Raw genomic sequence first — 17,981 nt, 5'->3', positions numbered from 1 at the left:
GGAGGATAATTTAATTTTAAGTGTTCATATTCTGTAACCCAGCATTTCCGCTGCCAGCAATCTACCTTGAAGATAAACTCCAGCGTGTAAACAAAATCTTATTTGAGGGTGTTTACTGCAATATTATACGAGGTTTGTTTTTTTTTTTTAAAGAACAAAACTTAAATTCCCACTAATAGGGGGCTGGTTGAACACGATTGTTCATCCATCGGTGGACACTACCCACCTGTGAAAAATAACAAAGTAGCTCTATGTCTGCTGTTTACAAAGATATCCAAAAATTACAGTTAAAGGATCATGTTTCAGAAAAGCAAAAAAAAAGAAAAAGTATGCGAACTGTCAACACAGGGAAATATGCACAGGCAGCAATTCTAAATGTAAAAATAATGCAGAGTACAGAGGCAAACCACAACTACAGGAAAACATCCCAATGACACCGATAAAAATCAAAAAAGGAACTGAAGGAATGTAAATAGTGTTTAATGTTCATTTTACATTCTTTTCTTTTTTCATACTGTTAACTAAGCCCACACTCCCACACGAAAGAAAAGAAAAGGCAAGATATTGTTGTTATTGTTTTAACTGTTAGATGCTGAGCAGGTGCTTCCCCCCGCCCCAAGATGGTGATTTGTAAATCGCAGAGAAAGCCGGCACTGGCCGTGTCACGAGGCTGCGTCTCCCTCCTTGGACACTCTGCAAGCCATACTTGACTAGGTGTTGATTCTCAGTGTTGCTAATCCACTACCCTCCAGTTGGTAAGTAAGAGGTTCCCAGGACCATCTGCAATCCTGTGAACTTGGCCCTGGAAAGAGAAGCCTGATGAGCTGCCCCAGGTCTGGGGGGCAGCGGCCTTGGGTTGGAGAATTTCCATCATTCTCTCATTCATTTTCAGAAGGGCACTGAGCACCAGCATTGTACTAGGTGCTGGGGATGCAGCCGAGAACAAAACAGACATTGTCCCTGCCTTTGTGAACCCACCAGATTGGGGGCGGGGGAGGGAGGGGGAGAGGGGGCAGACCCAGATGGGGTAGTTGCACGGGTATGTGGGAAATGACAACAGCTACAGGTACGGTGGAGAGGAGAGCTCATCGTGCTTTGAGCAAGTGTGTGGGTCCTGGGGAAACGACCCTTGTCTGAAGAGGGTGGTGGCGAGGGCTAGGGAGGAGGGGCCTGGACCCTCTCTACTACAGCTGCTTAGAGGGAACGTTTGAAGCATTTCCCATCACAGGGGCAGCCCCTGAAATGTTCCCAGAGTCTCTGAGCAGGGTACTGGGGGGCCCTCAAGGTTAAGACAGGAAAAAATATCGGGCCCCCAATAAACAGACCTCAATCCATGCCTTGACCTTACCACCTAGACAAAAGGCAAAGAGAGTGGAAAATTCAGTGATACACTGAAGATCAGAAAATGGACAATTGCATTTGAGAAGTGCAAACACAAACACACACACACACACACACACACACACACACACTCATGCTCTGCCCCAAATGTGTTGAAGTACACAACAGCTCAGCCAGTGGAGACCACAGGCTATCCTGAAATAATCATCCTGCCTCCACCTATAAGTTCCGTCAGGATGAGTTAATTTTCTGGAAGATACACAGTGAGGCAGGCATGGGAAACTGAGAGAAAACGACCAATGCTTTCAATTTAAGGGGCTTTGGATTCTATCCTGGGCAGCACAATTAACCTGGTGCAGACTCATCGGGACCGTGGAGAGAGCAGGAGAGCATAATGGGTAGGTCTGCTGGCCCAGGCCCAAGCCTGGGCTCTGCCACGCATGGCCATGTGCCTAAAGTAACTTTCCAAACCTCAGTTCCCTTGTTGGTAAGATGGGGACAACTCCCTCACTGCCTTGGGATGGGGTTCGATGACATAATCCAAGTCGTTTCATTAAGCACCAGGCTGGGAAATGGTAAGAGCACAAAAAGTGTCAGCTGCTGTTATAACCACTCTGCCGTCTGAGAGGGTGCGAAGAGGACCAGAGGGGGAAGTTCGAAAGCAGTGGCTATTCATCCGTGGGCACTGACCTGGAGAACAGAAGTGACAGCCAAAGGCCTCGGTACGGCTCTGCGCATCTATCGGTGGTCTGGGTGTGCTCTGGGGGCGATTCACACCGGGGTGCCCCCGACCTGTTCTCAGCAGCTCCTGCAGCCCTACAAGCTGCAGAGACCAAGGGTGGGGAAGGCCTGACTTTATGAGAGCAGCACATACACACGTCAAGGGTGAAACAGAGGTCACCCTACGGGAAGCCACACTAAACCACAGAGGGGACCCCACACCGGGAGCTCTGATGGAGTGGTGAGAACCAAGAACCAGGGGTCAGACGCCATCACAGGGGTGTTTCTCAATTCCCAACAAAGGTGTTCTTTATCATTAAACATTTTCAAGTCGGAGCACGTCTAAACGGCCTGGGAGCGTGCTCTTTAAAGACTCCCACTGATGAGTCCTTCCGTGGAGTGATGCACCCCTCTGAAACTTACCTGCTTTGGAATGGGATTTGCCATCTGCTCAAACCACCTTTGATATGCTACTGACCAGCACTCAGGGCAGGTCAGCCCACGCTCACTACCAAGCTGGGAGGAGGCTGCAGAGCTCAAAGGCAACGAAGGGGCTGCCAGAAAACCCCTCTGATGAAAGGCTAAGGGAGCCAGATTATTCCGACAGAAGAGAAGGCTGCCGGGCATCTAGCAACACGCTTCAGCTTTATGACTTCTCTGATACTCAGACAATAGGAACTAATTCCACAGGGAACAAAAAAAAAAAAGGAAAAGGGACTTTGAAATGTAGCCCAGCGGACGCAGGCTGGATGTCAGGGAGGAGTTCCTGACTGTGATGGCCAAAGCAGGTGCACTTCCCTCCCTGGCAAGGATCTGGGCTATTCCTACTGTGAGACAGATGGATTAGGTGTCCTCTTACTGTCCTTTACTGTCCCCAAAATATCCCTTTCAATTCTCAAACATCCGATATAAAAATAAACTCGACTAAACTGTTATGACTTCACAAGAAGGTTTTTCTTTAAAAAAAAAAAGAAAGAAAGAAAAAGAAAACAACCTGGGCTAGAAATGAAACCGTATGTCCACAAGAAGACTTGTACAAGACTGTTCAAAGAAGCCTTATTATTCATACTAGCCCAGATTTGCAAACAACCCAAATGTCCATCAACAAGTGAATGGATGAGCAGAGTGCAGTATATTCGCAGAAGCGAATACCATTCAGCTGTAAAAGGAACTATTGATACGGTCCACAGCATGGAGTGACGGGGGCCAGACCCAAAGCACAAACCATCCAATTCCATTTATGTGAAGCTCCAGAATGGACAATGCTAATCAATGGTGGTAGAAATCTGAAAAATGGTTGCCTTGGGGTGGGGATGGGGAGGAATTCTTGCCCTGGGAAGGGGCAAGAGTGAATTTTCTGGGATGATAGACATGTTCTACGGCTTATTTGGGGTGCTGGGTACACAGGTGTACACAGGTGTCAAAACTCACTGAATTGACTCCTTAAGATCTGTGTACTTGACTGGATACAAAATCTAGCTCAATTAAGAAGACAGAAAAACAATGAACTCACAGTTCTGTGATTTACAAAGTCTTAAAACAATCTTTTCCTGTTTTCCCTTGGGCTGTGTGACCCTGGGCTAGTTATTTACACTCTCCAGGCCTCAGTCTCCTCGTCTGCAATAACAGCACCAACCTCACAGGGGTGTCTTGAAGATAAAGCCCGAGCAATTCATGTGCAGGCGGGAAGTGCTCCATTAAGCATTAGCTATTATTATACCAGTTTATTATCCCTTCTCTACTTTCAACCATAAGGAAAAGTGCTCTTCGTGGGCTACCGTGTTGAGTGTTCAGAAACTCCTGGGGCTGCCATACACATCCCGTCACTCTCGCACTATTGTTACGGCCTGAACTATGTCCCCCTCAAAATGCATAAATTAAGTCCTAACCCTGAATACCTCAGAATGTGACTGTATTTGGAGAAAGTGTCTTTAAAGACATAATTAACATTAAATGAGGCCACTGGGGGCGGGCCCTGATCCGGTATGAATGGTGTCCTTATAGGAAGAGGAAATCTGGACGCCGCCATTCACGCAGAGGAAAGATGGTGTAAAGACCCAGGGAGGGCTTCCTCGGTGGCGCAGTGGTTGAGAGTCTGCCTGCCGATGCAGGGGACACAGGTTCGTGCCCCGGTCCGGGAAGATCCCACGTGCTGCGGAGCGGCTGGGCCCGTGAGCCATGGCCGCTGAGCCTGCGCATCCCGAGCCTGTGCTCCGCAGCGGGAGAGGCCACAGCAGTGAGAGGCCCGCGTACAGCAAAAAAAAAAAAAAAAAAAAAAAGACCCAGGGAGAAGGGGACAGTCTACATGCCAAGGAGAGAGGCCTCAGAAGGAACCAACCCTGATTTTTAGCCTCCAGAACTGTGACAAAGTGAGTTTCTGTCGTTCAACCCAGTCTGTGGGGTGTCCCTGGGGCAGCTCTAACACACGTACAACCATCGTCCTGCTTCCCCAGGGACCTCTTTACTGAGGCCCTGGCCACACTCACTGCTGCTTTTGGTGTAAAGCCGGAGGAGCTCGGCCACGCCACTCTTCTTCACCACAGCTGTGCTGCTCAGGTTCTCTTGGTCCAGAATCCTGAGGAAGCCATCCAGCTCCGTCAGCAGCTGCTCCAGGGCTAGAGGCAGAAAACAGAAGAATCCCTTATAGCAGCTGCCTTCTCTCCAAAGGCCCAGATCAGACACACCTCCGATCCCACAGCATCCCACGACGGACCCTCCGGTCTCGAGGGGAGGGGTCCAGGGTGAGGCCAGGCAGCACACGGGGGGCCCAGCCAATAGGTGCAATTCCCAGTGCCAGCGTCACTGGGGAGAGGCGAACGGGCCCTTGGCTTCGAGATGGACAACCTCGGCCAAAGCTGCGGGGCTGCCATTTGCTGCAGTGACAGTGGCCAATGTGGCCCAATCGAGCCAATTAGGCTGTGAGAATCTGGAAACAGGATTTTATTCCTCAATAAAGGTCAATCAAAACAGCTCAGGGGGGCTTCCCTGGTGGCGCAGTGGTTGAGAGTGCGCCTGCCGATGCAGGGGACGCGGGTTCGTGCCCCGGTCCGGGAGGATCCCACGTGCCGCGGAGCGGCTGGGCCCGTGAGCCGTGGCCGCTGCGCCTGCGCGTCCGGAGCCTGTGCTCCGCGACGGGAGGGGCCACAACAGTGAGAGGCCCGCGTACCGCAAAAAAATAAAAAAAAAATAATAATTTAAAAAAAAAAAAAAAACAGCTCAGGGTCTGGGGAACTTGAACACAGATCAGTCCCACAACCATCAAAAGTAAACGCTGTGGTTGACCCCGATGTTAATCCTTTCCCCGAGGATGGGGAAACACAGAGTCACTTCAGGGAGATGAAACAGTGATTATTCTGTCCCCACAGGAGTATGGACAACCTATCAAAAGCCACCCTTGGACAAACAAAACCTTTCCCTGAGATTCTTCAGCGACTGAGCCACTTCAGTTGCCACTAGGCCAGCATCACTCCCAAGCCGGTTAAGGTCTGCGGTGCCTCGCATCTAGTTGTCAAATACGCCTCTCTCAGGGGCCACCGTTACAGAAGCACTGGCCAATTTCCAGCTGGAAGTACATTGCAGAAACATCAGTGCAGCGGTCAACAGTCTAGATGCAGGGCCTTCCCCATCACTGTTGTTGATATTATTGTTAATGACCTAAACCTCTATTAAGAACAGGACGCTGCATTCACTGGTGGGGTCCTCACCTTGGCCGCCCCCTGCCCAGCTGGCTCTCCAGAACATGCTCATTAATGGCAGCGGCTCCTTGAGGATCTAAACAGTGCTTTCCAACCCTGGCTGCACTGGAATCACCTGGAGAGAGTTTTAAACTCCTGATGTCTAAGCCGCACCCAGACTGATGATATCAGCATCTCTGGGAGTGAGACCCAGGAGTTATTAGGTCTTAAACCTCCTCAGGTGATTCCAATAGGCAGCCAACGCTGAGAAGCATGGGTCTAAATGCAATGCTAGGGGCCACACCTGAGGGCCCTCCTTCCAAGACAGCAGCCAAGACGCCCAGAGCCGCCCTCCACCACCTGCTGCCGGAACTCTGCCCGGTCACACGATCTCTCCAAGCTCATTCCCTCATCTGTAAAGTGTCTCGAAGACTGTGTGGGCACTGCCCATCTCACAAGGATTGGTGTAAAAGACAAAATCTGTGAAGCTCTTCACAACCATGCTTGTGAAATGCTATGTTAACCACACCAAGAGCTTTGGCATCATCGTCTCCTCCCATCCTGTGACATCATTAGTGACTTCTTATTCTCCACCAGTAGCATTCGTCTCTAAGCTCCTCTTCAGAGAAAAAACAAAACCTTGCACTGTAACATTCCCTACCCTACCATGTAAGGGAGAGGAACGAAGGTCACCTCCGCAGAGCAGCCTTCCCTGACCACCTTCTCCAAACTAGATATTTATCATTTTCTAACTCGGCATCTATCTCCTGCTTTCATAGCCCTAATCACAACTTACTAGCATTATGAATATACAATATTGTTTTGAATACACAGTATTTTTAAGATAAGATTTTAAAATGAGCAATATCAACAATGAATGAAATAACAGTTTTACTTATCTGCTCATTTTTATCGTGTATTTTTGTCTTTCTCATCCAGGTCTCGTCTGTTAGCTCAGTGAGAGTCAGAACCACACCTGTCTTGCATCTTTGGCACTGCACACTGTTATAAGTGTTGAATGAACGTTTATGGAAATAATGAGTAAATGAATGAAGGAAGTTATTAGGTACCTACTAGAACTCTAGGAGATAAGCAACATTATGCCCATTTTACAGATGTGGACCTGGTGGCCCAGAGAAGACCCGTAACGGCCCACGTGGCGCATGACAGAGAGCTGGGTTTGCTGCCTGACTCCAAGGCTGAACTCTTGGCAACACCCCACCTGATGCCTCCGTGTAGGGCCTTCTTCCAGCATCCCCCAAAGGCCTGGTGCCCCAGAACTGAACCAGAGCCCCTGACTATCCCCTAACCCCCTCATTATAGAAGCCCTTATACTCCCCTGGTTCTAAGGGAGAGCCCAGTGTCCCATTTCTGTTCAAACGCCCCCTTGGCTCTCAGTGGGGTAGTAGCCTCTGACTCCATTCCTGAAAAAGCAAACTCCCTGGAATGCATGTTGCCACTGACTGGGAGAGAGCTGGAGGAAGGGGAAGGGGAATATAAGGATGCTTATTTCGGAAGAAGGCAGTGATGACGGTACCAGCGCGTGTGACTGTCAGATCAAAGAGCCAGCTTGCTCAGATGAGTGGCTGCTGCCTGTCGTAGATCAGAGCGCTCTCTCCCTGCAGGGAGAAGGTTTGAGAGTACCGCAGAGAGAAACAGCAGAGAAACCTCCTCTCTCCCTCTTCAGTGTCCTGGTAAAGGATGAAGGATCAAGCGGGTCCCACAGAAGTCTATGTGTCACTTCCCCTCTGGCTTGTCAAAAGCCAAGTGGACGTAAAAGACACCTTCACACAGCCAGCGGCCCAAATGCTGCACGTGATACGTGTTGGCCCGTGTGCCTAGAGGTCGGATGGAAGGTGCCCTCATCTCTGCTGGAGAAGAGATGAGCACGTGGTAAGCGATAGCCAAGGCAAGAAAGAAGCCACATTAGGTAGTTCTGCTTGGGAAAGAGCCACGGACCAACAGCGGAGTCTCCTGCCCCGTCCTTGGGTATTGAGAATAACACCCCAGGGAACCTCCAAGAGGCCAGCGGCTTCTGCCCAGTTTACTTAAAACTGACTAAACTCTTAATGGAGTGAATTTTGAAAGAGCACCAGCCAAAGCTCCCAGAGCCCACCGAATCAGCATCCGGCGAGACCTCACAGTGTGCCCAGACCCGGCTGGGCCCTCAGCCTCGACTTACTGGGAAACTGGAAAGGAGACTGGATGGCCTGGCTCCTGCCTTTTGCAGGCTTGTTGGCGGGACAAGACGAGCACAGGTGAAGTGATTAACAGACCAGGCCGCACCACCAAAGAGTCAAGAGTCACGCAGCTGATACCAGATGAGAGGTTCAAGGCTGGACGGTTTCTGGCAAGGGGCCCTCATAGAGTAAGGCCTTAGGTTGCTTTCTGTTTGGCTTTGTTTGATTTTGAACAGTTATTCATGAGTTTCCAGTTGGCTGCAGAAACTCAACAGGCTGAAAGCAATGAGCTTAAAGAAGTCAAACTGGGGGGCTTCCCGGGTGGCGCAGTGGTTAAGAATCCACCTGCCAATGCAGGGAACACGGGTTCGAGCCCTGGTCCGGGAAGATCCCACATGCCGTGAAGCAACTAAGCCCGTGTGCCACAACTACTGAGCCTGTGCTCTAGAGCCTGCGAGCCACAACTACTGAGCCCGCATGCCACAACTACTGAAGCCCACGCACCTAGAGCCCATGCTCCGCAACAAGAGAAGCCACCGCAGTGAGAAGCCCGCGCACCGCAACGAAGAGCAGCCCCCGCATGCCACAACTAGAGAAAAGCCTGCGCGCAGCAACGAAGACCCAATGCAGCCAAAAATAAATAAATAAATAAAATTAAGAAAAAAAAAAAGAAACAAGTGGATTAAAACAAGACACTAGAAATTTTTTTTTTTTTTTTTTTAAAGTCAGGGCTTCCCTGGTGGTGCAGTGGTTGAGAGTCCGCCTGCCGATGCAGGGGACACGGGTTCGTGCCCCGGTCCGGGAAGATCCCACGTGCCGCGGAGCGGCTGGGCCCGTGAGCCATGGCCGCTGAGCCTGCGCGTCCGGAGCCTGTGCTCCGCAACGGGAGAGGCCACAACAGTGAGAGGCCCATGTACCGGAAAAAAAAAAAAAAAAAAAAAAAAAAAAAGTCAAACTGGGGGAAAACAAAGGATAAATGACTCTGAGGTTTGAACTCAGCTACAGTGGATAAGGAAAGTGAAAGGGCCTTGCAAAACAACTAGGATCTCAAGCTGCATTTTTCCTGACCTTCTGAACTCCACTGAGCTGTAACTGCTGCTACTCCTGCTAACAAAAAAAAGAAAAAAGCACGAGAACTTTAAGTGTCTCTTGCTTCCACATCCTCAGCTATTCCCAAAAGCTGCCTGATTCCTGGAAAACAGCCTTGTTTATTTTTATGTGAGCAAATACATACCAAGCCAAAGGATGAAAAGCATCAATGCCCGGCTCTGGGGAGACAAAGGTGACCCTGATGGGGCCCCTTGCACTTCCAGAAGCCCCGTGCCTGGAAATAGGGCACCAGTGAATACACAGGATAGAAGTGATCCAGGGACATCTCCAAGGATCAGGAATGCACCGAGGAAAGAGACAAACTTTGGGGTTATCAAAGAGACAAACTGTGGCCATTGAGGATGAATAGGAGCTCACCAGGAAGAGGCAGAGGCGTTTCAGGGAAAGGGAAGGATGCTCAGACGAAGACTCTGATGCTGAAAGCACACGGGGTTATCTGAGAAACCACGAGTAGCTCTGTGTATCGGGGCACCCAGAGCATGGGGGCAGGGTGGGTGGACCTTGAAGGAGAGAAAGTGCGACCAGAACTGCAGACTTAGATCCTGTGGGCAGATCATAAGGGCTTTATTTGCTTTGCCAGGGAGTTCGTGCCTCACCCTGCAGGGCTTCTGGGCAATGCAGTGGAGGAGGCCACGCTATGCTGCTCTTCAAGCAGGCTAACTCTGCCAGCTGTGGGGAGGACGATGGAAGGGGACCAGGGGACAGGAAGGGGAGGCAGGGAGGCCAGTGAGATGACTGCATTAGCTCAGCTGAGGAAGATGAGGGTGTCACCCGATCACAGCGGCTGGGGCCATGCAGGGCGCTGCACCCCACCACCTCCAATTCTCCCAAGCACTCTGCAAGTGCACAGCGGGGGGGAACGGGCTCCTGAGCCTGGATTACAACCGAACTCAGTCACATCTGCTGTTAACAATGGCACTGGGGTTCAAGTCCAACTGTGAACAAGTCCAAGTACTTGCTGTCTGCCAACCGCCCTGGGGAAGTCAAGAGAGGTTGACCTGGATCATTGCCTCTGCTTCCCAAGGTAGCAGGGGATGGGACGGAGGGGTTGGACTTGAGACATGTGACAGGTAGCAGCCATGGGCCGTTAGATGTGGAGATTGTAAGAGAAGATGCCCATGGGTGGCTGAGAGCTGCAGAATACCATCAGACACACAGGCCTGAGGACACTGCAGCTAACTGGGCATCTGTGGTCCCTGCTGCCGAGGAACTGATGGGCTAGGCCAATGGGAAAGCTGGGAAGATGGGGAGTGCTGAGGAAGCAGATATGCTCCTTTTCCTCTAAAACAGCTGAGTTAGGTAAAGGGTACACACCAGGGTTGAAGAAACGCAGGACCGGGAACAAGAGGGAGTCATGAAACCCAGAGGTCATTTCCCTTCCTCTCTGGATCCACATCCTCCTTCAAGCTCCGTCCAGGCCCCGACTCCACAAAGCCGCACCCATGACCGAGGACACTCGGCTCTCTTGCCAGCTCTCCCCTAGATTCCTCACTGTCAAAGTCAGTTGTTCTCAGTTGTCTCAGTCTGTGCCAGGTCTGTATTCCGGGCTAGGCCTGAGCCCTTTCCGGACAAGGGTCAGCCTTTGTAGGTTTGGGCCTCTGACAAGGCGCTAAGCACAGCAGAGGCCAGTGACGCTCCTGCCATCATACCCCCTGGGGTCCAGCGACAGGTTCCCCCACTATCCCAAAGGAGAGCGTTCCTGTGAAAACTTTCGTAACCCAGAAAGGCATAAAGTGAAGCAGCTACTGTCTTTTTCTGGAAAAATGAAACTCCTCTTTGGATGGATTTCAGTGAGCGCAAGCAGGTATTCATGTAGGCCTTTCGTCAAAGCCAAGTGGCGCGAAGCAAACGTTGGAAAAGCAGGGGAAACCGAGAGCTCAGGCTCTTGGAAATAACAATAAAAGCACGGCCCCAATTTGCGCCAAGCCTGGTGACATTTTAAGGCCCTTAGAGCTCGGCGGGACGGGCCATCCCTGGGAGGAATGCGGCCATTTCACTGAGGCTCTGGAAGGCACTTGTCCCAGCTGCCCTCCCGCGTCACCCCCACGTTGCTCACTTTGGTCTCTTCCACATCCTCCGGTGGAGGGAGGGAAAAATAAGTGTGCTGTTCACCGTGGAAACTGTAGGCCCTTGTGCGGGCTTTCCATCCTGGCTCTGTTAAAGTTCAGAGTTGTCTGCTCACGGGCTGACAAATCATCAATAAGATTCTTGTTCAGGACTTGCAAGGCCCACGCAGAGCTGGACGGGTCAACTGCTCGATTCATCGCCCTCGGCCCCGGCAAAGCTCTGCCTCCAGATGACCTCCTCCCCCAGTTTTTCTCATCTTGAGGCAGTCCTGCTTCTTGGTCACTAGGTTCCCAACCATAAACGTCTTCCCAACAAGCCAAAAAAGCTGTCCTTCATGATTCCCCTGCTGTTTTACACACACATTTTTATTTATTCAGCTGCGTTTGCTGAAGACCCATGACGGTGATTTTCCTTCCAAACATGAAACTAAGCAGACCTGTTCTTTAAGTATAAAGACATGCAGCCCCCTCCCTGCCCCAACGGGGTTCCACACATTGGGCCACAGGGCATATTATTTGCATGAACCCGACTACCGGGGACCAACCAAAGTTATGAAGCTGGTGAAAGTTTCTGTGACAAGCGACGGCATCAGGTGGGTTGCAGTGAAGAGCAGAAAATGCCAGTAGATTCATTTTGATCAGAGAGAACCATCAAGTTCTCAAGAATGAGCTTTTGGAAAACATGCCCCTTGACTCCACCTAAAAGGAGATCTCCCCCCACTTTTAGGAGGCGCAATCCTCCTTTCTCTAAAAGTGCCAAATGCCAAGCCAGCCTTTACCAAGCACCCGATGTACCAATGAGTATGTGCCAGGCAAGTTGACAGGAAGTGGGTTTCTTTCTTTCTTTTTTTATGGTGGTGATACACACATAACTTTACATTAATTTACCACTTTAGCCACTTTAAAGCTTACAACTCCGTGTTACAATGCCATGCAACCATCACCACCACTACCTAGTTCCAGAACTTTTTCATCACCTGAAACCTAAACTCATTCGGTTGTAGCTCTCCATTCTTTCCTCCCCCAGATTTGTGGCAACCACAAATCTGCTTTCTGACTCTGGAGATGTTCCAATTCTGAATATTCCATGTAAATGGAATCATAACATGTAACCTCTTGAGTCTGGTTTCTTTCACGAGGCGTCATGATTTCAAGGTTCATCCATGCTGTAGCATGGATGGTATTTCATTCCTTCTTATGGCTGAATAATGTTCCTTTGTATGGATATACCACATTGTTTGTCCCTTCATCATTAATGAGGAAGTGGGTTTTTTTAAACAAAAATAACTTTTTAGTTGGGCTATAACTTACATACAGCAACATCCTCTGTTTTTACTGTATAAAAATCTAGTGGGTTTTTTTTTTTTTTTTTTTTTGCGGTACGCGGGCCTCTCACCGCCGTGGCCTCTCCCATAGCGGAGCACAGGCTCCGGACGCGCAGGCTCAGCGGCCATGGCTCACGGGCCCAGCCACTCCGCGTCACATGGGATCTTCCCGGACCAGGGCACGAACCCGCGTCCCCTCCATCGGCAGGCGGACTCTCAACCACTGAGCCACCAGGGAAGCCCAAAAATCTAGTGTTTTGACCAACACACTCAGCTGTGGCAACTACCACCACAATTAAGATACAGAACAATTCCGTCACCCAAAAAGTTCCTTTGTGCCCTTCTGCAGGGGACCCCTTCTCCACTCCCAGGCCCTGGCAACCTGCAGAACCTTTGGAGTCTGGCTCTTTTTACTGAACATAAGGCATTTGAGATTCGTCCATTGTTGTTACATGTATGAGACGTTTGTTCCTTTTGACTGCTGTGTAGTATTCCATCCCATGGCTGGAGGAAGCCCATATGTCTCTATATGTTAAGAGATCTCTTCTCTGCTGGGTGCTTCTGCACAGACACAGCAGGTTCCTGTGTCCTCACACCAGTTTCCCATGCTCTTGAAGGCACCCTCCTGCTGACTTTCAAGGGCACTCCTGCTTTCAGGACACCGAACGGAAGACCACTCAGGGCCATGCATACAAAAGATAAAGTGGTGATTCTCAGCAAAGGCTGCATATTGGAATCAACTGGGGACTTAAAAAAAATTCCTGATGCCTGGGTCCACCCCCAGAGCTCCTGCTGTAATTGCTCTGGGTGTGGTCTGGTCCTCAGGAGTTTTCAAAGCTTCCCAGGTGATTCTACTATGCAGCCAAGGTGATGAACCACAGAGATAAAGGTGTGATGACTGCTTCATGAAAAGTGTTTTTACCTTATAAAATTACTTATGAGTCCTTAAAAAACAAATTTCCAGGGCTTCCCTGGTGGCGCAGTGGTTGAGAGTCCTCCTGCCAATGCAGGGGACACGGGTTCGTGCCCCGGTCCGGGAAGATCCCACATGCCGCGGAGCGGCTGGGCCCGTGAGCCATGGACGCTGAGCCTGTGCTCCGCAACGGGAGAGGCCACAACAGTGAGAGGCCCGCGTGCCGCAAAAAAAAAAAAAAAAAAAAAAAAAGAAGAAAAAAAAATTTCCATAGTGCTGCTATATAACTCAATGCTGATTTCACATGGAGAACTTTCTAGGTTCATGCTTGTTATATCAAGTCAGACACATTTGAAAATATCTTTTTTTTCCTCCTAACATCTTTTCCCTTCTGGACAGTGAGGGTGTGGAAGGCAAGAACCAAGATGTCTCTGTGTTGACACGTCACCGAACTCAGTTCTTTGTCCTGCTTAAACAAGTGGGGGCTCTTATCGCTGGTAATCAGCACCCAAAAGGCTTGCAGGCTACTCCTCCGGTGGGCCGTCATTGATCCCGCCTGCTTGGACCTCAGGAGACTGAGCCAGAAACGTAAATAACTTTCTCCAGCATAAATACTCCAGGAGTTTTTCTTTATCTCCATCTCCAAGAAATGGCGAGGGGGAGAGGGCTGGGCTCCATTTACCAGCGCTGTGACTGCACTCCTTCCTGCTGAGTCTGACCTTCAAGGTCCGTTTGTCATCATTTTTGCAAGATCTGCTTTTTCTCACCTATCTTGGAGTCTCATCACTTAAAACACATCCCCAAGAAGAGGCCGCCCTCTGCATTCCCAGATCATCTGTGCGGGCTTGAAGAGATGGGACAGATGCTTTGCTGTGGCTTGCACTACTGGAAAAACAACTCGAGTTGCTCACTGGTGACCTCTCAGATGGAACAAACCTCCCCAAGAGCAGAATTCCGACCCCAGCTATGAAGCCAACTGGAACCAGAGCCGCTCAGATAGGGCCCCTCAGAAATTCACATAGTAACCACCAAAGACATCAAACCAAGCACAGCGAGGAAGAGAGGCCAGGCGCCTGCCAAGGGCCACCTCCTCCCTGCCTCAGCCTGCCCAGAAGCACCACCTGTCCATCCAGTCCAACAGCACAGGGACTATTACTTGGTGATTCTCCCATCTTTATTTTCTATGTGTCCCGTGAATGCAAGTCCTTGGTCCCTAGTGAAGGTGAAGGCTCTGTGTAGGTAGGGACCACATCTTCTGGTTTGGTTTCCCCCACTGTGCTTAAACAGTGCTTTGTTCAAAAGTCAGTGCTTGGAAAACATCTGCTGAGCATACGGCTTCCACACACACACACAGCCCAAGGAAGGCCCCTCCTGAATTGTCCACACACACACACACACACACACACACACACACACACACACACACAGCCCAAGGAAGGCCCCTCCTGAATTGTCTACACACACACACACACACACACACACACACAGCCCAAGGAAGGCCCCTCCTGAATTGTCTTGTAATAAAAGGATTACAAGACAGGCCAGGGGCTGGTCTGTCCAGTAGGCTGGGGCAGAGGGCTCACCAGTTACAGACTACAGTTCCGGTCCGCACAGCTAACAGCTCTGGAAGGACCATCCAGAGGCAGCCCCTAGCAGCGGATATATCTCACACCTGGGTAGCACTCTGGTGGGAGAACTTACTCGAGGGTGCAGGTGGGAGGGGCATGGAGGTGGCCGTTCCCCTGGAGACCAGGAACCCAGGGCACTCCAGCAGTTCAAGGGGCACAGGAGGGCAGGAGTGAGGCACCCCAGGTTCTAGCAGCCACCAGGGTCCAGGCCAGACAAAGAGGCTTTGGGGCCCAGGGGGCCTTTGTCCCCGGGCTCAGTTAGGACATTCCTTAAATGCAATCTGCCAGAAGAGTGGCTTCATTCAGACTAAGTTATGCGGGTGGGAGGCGCAGAGGTTCAGCTGGGTGGCTCCCTGCATGGCAAGTCCCACAGCAGCTGGCACAAACCATTTCAGTCTCTGAACAAGAGGCTGTCAGGGGTCACTCAAGTTCGCTTTGGAAGTTTGGGAAGTACTGTGTCTAACAGAAAAAAAAAAGAAGGCTGGAAAATAACAGTGGTTATCTCTCGGTGGAGGGGTTCTGGGAAAGTTTGCATTCTTGCTTTACACCCTCCCCTTTTCCTCAACACAAAAGAGCAGTGAGTTATTACATGAAGAGAAGACACTGCTGAGGGGCTGGGATGCTTTCGGTTTTGGCTGCAAATTTAGGTTTGTCCTTATTCACTTGCTATTTGTATTCAACAAAAAGGACACAAACTAAAAATGTATGGAAAGAAAAAATAATCACTGTACTGTTCAGATTTCCTGTTTCTTTCCAGCAGTTGGCAAACGTAATGACACACCATCGGACTGACGTGCCAGTGGGGCCTCTTCCTCCTGTTCAGGCCTCCAACGCGAAGGAGGTCAAAATCAGCCCTGGCAATCTAAAACCACGACCCCCTTGACCTTGGAGTCAGCTGGCAGGAGGCTGCCCCCAGCCTGATTCAATGCCCCCCTGGCCCACACAGGCAAGAGCCCTTCCTTGGGGCTCCAAGGAAGCTGGGCTAGAGGACAAAGGCCTCCTAGCCCCCCAGCCTCCTTGTCTGGCCTGGACCCTGGTGGCTGCTGGAACCTGGAATTTCTCGTCCCTGCCCTCACACTCTCTCTGAACTGTTGGAAAGTCCTGGGCAGGTTGGGGGCGGGGGTGGTTGTGTACCTTTTGCCCTGGGTTCCTGGTCCAGAGAAAGCAGTGTCCTTCATGCCCTTCCCACCTGTACCAGATTCTAAATTCCCATTGCTTAGGGACTTCCCTGGTAGCGCAGTGGTTGAGAATCCGCCTGCCAATGCAGGGGACGTGGGTTCAATCCGTGGTCGAGGAAGATCCCACATGCCACAGAGCAACTAAGCCCCTGCGCCACAACTACTGAGCCTGCGCTCTAGAGCCCATGAGCCACAAGTACTGAGCCCACGTGCCACAACTACTGAAGCCCACGCACCTAGAGCCTGTGCTCCACAACAAGAGAAGCCACTGGATTGAGAAGCCCGCGCACTGCAACAAAGAGTAGCTCCCGCTCGCTGCAACTAGAGAAAGCCCACACGTAACAACGAAGACTCAACGCAGCCTAAATAAGTATATAAATAAATAAATTTTTTAAAAAAACAAATTTCCTTTGCTTCAATCTTAGTTCCAAATTGTGACTCACCCTTGGCTTTACCACATGCAGACTGTGTGGCCTTGGAGAGCTGAATTCACTTCTCTGTGCTTCAGTTTCCTCGATTGTAAAATGGGGTTAATAACAGTACCAACTTCATAAGACTGGTGTAAAGATCACAAAATAATCCCATAAAGTACATATACTAAGGTAACTGTTAGCTGCTAAATAAAACCTAAGTCTCTCCTATAAGATGGCTACAGAAGACCCTCCATAAACACACACTCCCACACACATATACATTGTAATTTTAGTAGAACAGTTTCAAAAAGGGGATTGGAAATATCCGTTTGGTTTTTGCAGGATTACTACGCTGTGTCCTGGAAGAAGGGCGGCAGAGGCAACTGGGGTGGAATTCCGGTTAAGCCCCTCTGAGGAACCACCTTCCTAGAAACAGATGAAGTTGAAAATAAATAAGTGCAGGTTTTCCAGCCTTCCTGTAGCTCCCCAGCCCAGGTCTCCACACCAGATACGCATGTGCAGAACAAGAGTCAGCAGCAGGCTGTGAATTGAGAAGTGGCTACAGGTCCTGTGCTTCTTTTCCACCCTCTGCCCATCTAACCCCTGACCCTGCATCACCCCCCTCCCTACCTGCCTTGATAGCAACCCAGGCAACGTTCCTATGGGCAAGGAGCACACCACCGTTAAAGACGCCGCCTCAGAAGGGACAACCCATGAGCGCGCGCAGTGAATCCCATCTGCTGCTTTTCCCCTTCCCCAGCATCTACTTGCCCTTCTTATTTGTGCCCAATTTCTCTTTGGGAAACCCTTTTACCCAGCTGTATTTGCGGCTTGGGCGGGACTAGAAGCCCCACCCCCGACTCCATGGCAACTACATGACCCTGGAGTTAGCCAGAATGTTTCATTCCCTTAGCCACAGTGATTGGCTTAGGGATGGCCTCACGATGAGAGCCGAGCCAATAAGCGGCAGCCGTGGGACTCTTCCTAGAACTACCTCTCGGTCTCCGAGCTGCTGGAATGTCAGCCCGGGGCCACCTTGGCCATCTCCAGGCACAGCCTCCCAAGGAAAGAAAACAGAGTCTGGAGATTCTGACCTTTCAAACCCCGACTCAAACGAGCCTTCTCCTATACCGCTCAGTTTTGTGTGGCCAGGACTTCCCGTTTTTTGATTAAGCCAGATTGAGCTGAGTCCTCCCTTGCTTGCAAATAGAGAGTCAGCTACCACAGCACATTTTTTGAGCCTGGAATCTGGGCCGGGCAGTCTGCATACACAATTTCAGTTCATCCTGTGGGGTAGACATTATCATCCCCATTTCACAGAGGGGAGACCTGAGGCCAAAGGAGGGTCACAATGTAAACACCAGAGCTCAGAATCAACAGGGCCTTCTGGCCCCATGCCTAGAGTTTACTCCATTAATCTGAGTCTACTTTAC

The 17,981-nt window shown here is 50.4% G+C and overlaps 1 protein-coding gene across 10 annotated transcripts in view; it reads right to left on the bottom strand.

Annotated features, from left to right (window-relative positions):
• The window catches only part of AFAP1L2 (actin filament associated protein 1 like 2), a 100,072-nt gene that overhangs the window by 34,427 nt on the left and 47,664 nt on the right, over positions 1-17,981 (bottom strand). For 9 of the 10 annotated variants that reach the window (XM_059054364.2, XM_067024587.1, XM_059054363.2 and 6 more), the window contains one exon: positions 4,548-4,676. In XM_059054364.2, the coding sequence (XP_058910347.1) occupies positions 4,548-4,676 (129 nt within the window). Of the gene's footprint in view, positions 1-4,399; positions 4,677-17,981 lie in introns of all 10 variants that reach the window. The other variant, XM_067024589.1, reaches the window with a different exon arrangement.

This window comes from Kogia breviceps, chromosome 2, assembly GCF_026419965.1.
Source record: "Kogia breviceps isolate mKogBre1 chromosome 2, mKogBre1 haplotype 1, whole genome shotgun sequence".
In the NCBI taxonomy this organism is placed as follows: Eukaryota; Metazoa; Chordata; class Mammalia; order Artiodactyla; family Physeteridae; genus Kogia; species Kogia breviceps.
The sequence above is the reverse complement of the archived record's forward strand: the minus strand, read 5'-3'. Positions and strand labels throughout refer to the sequence as shown.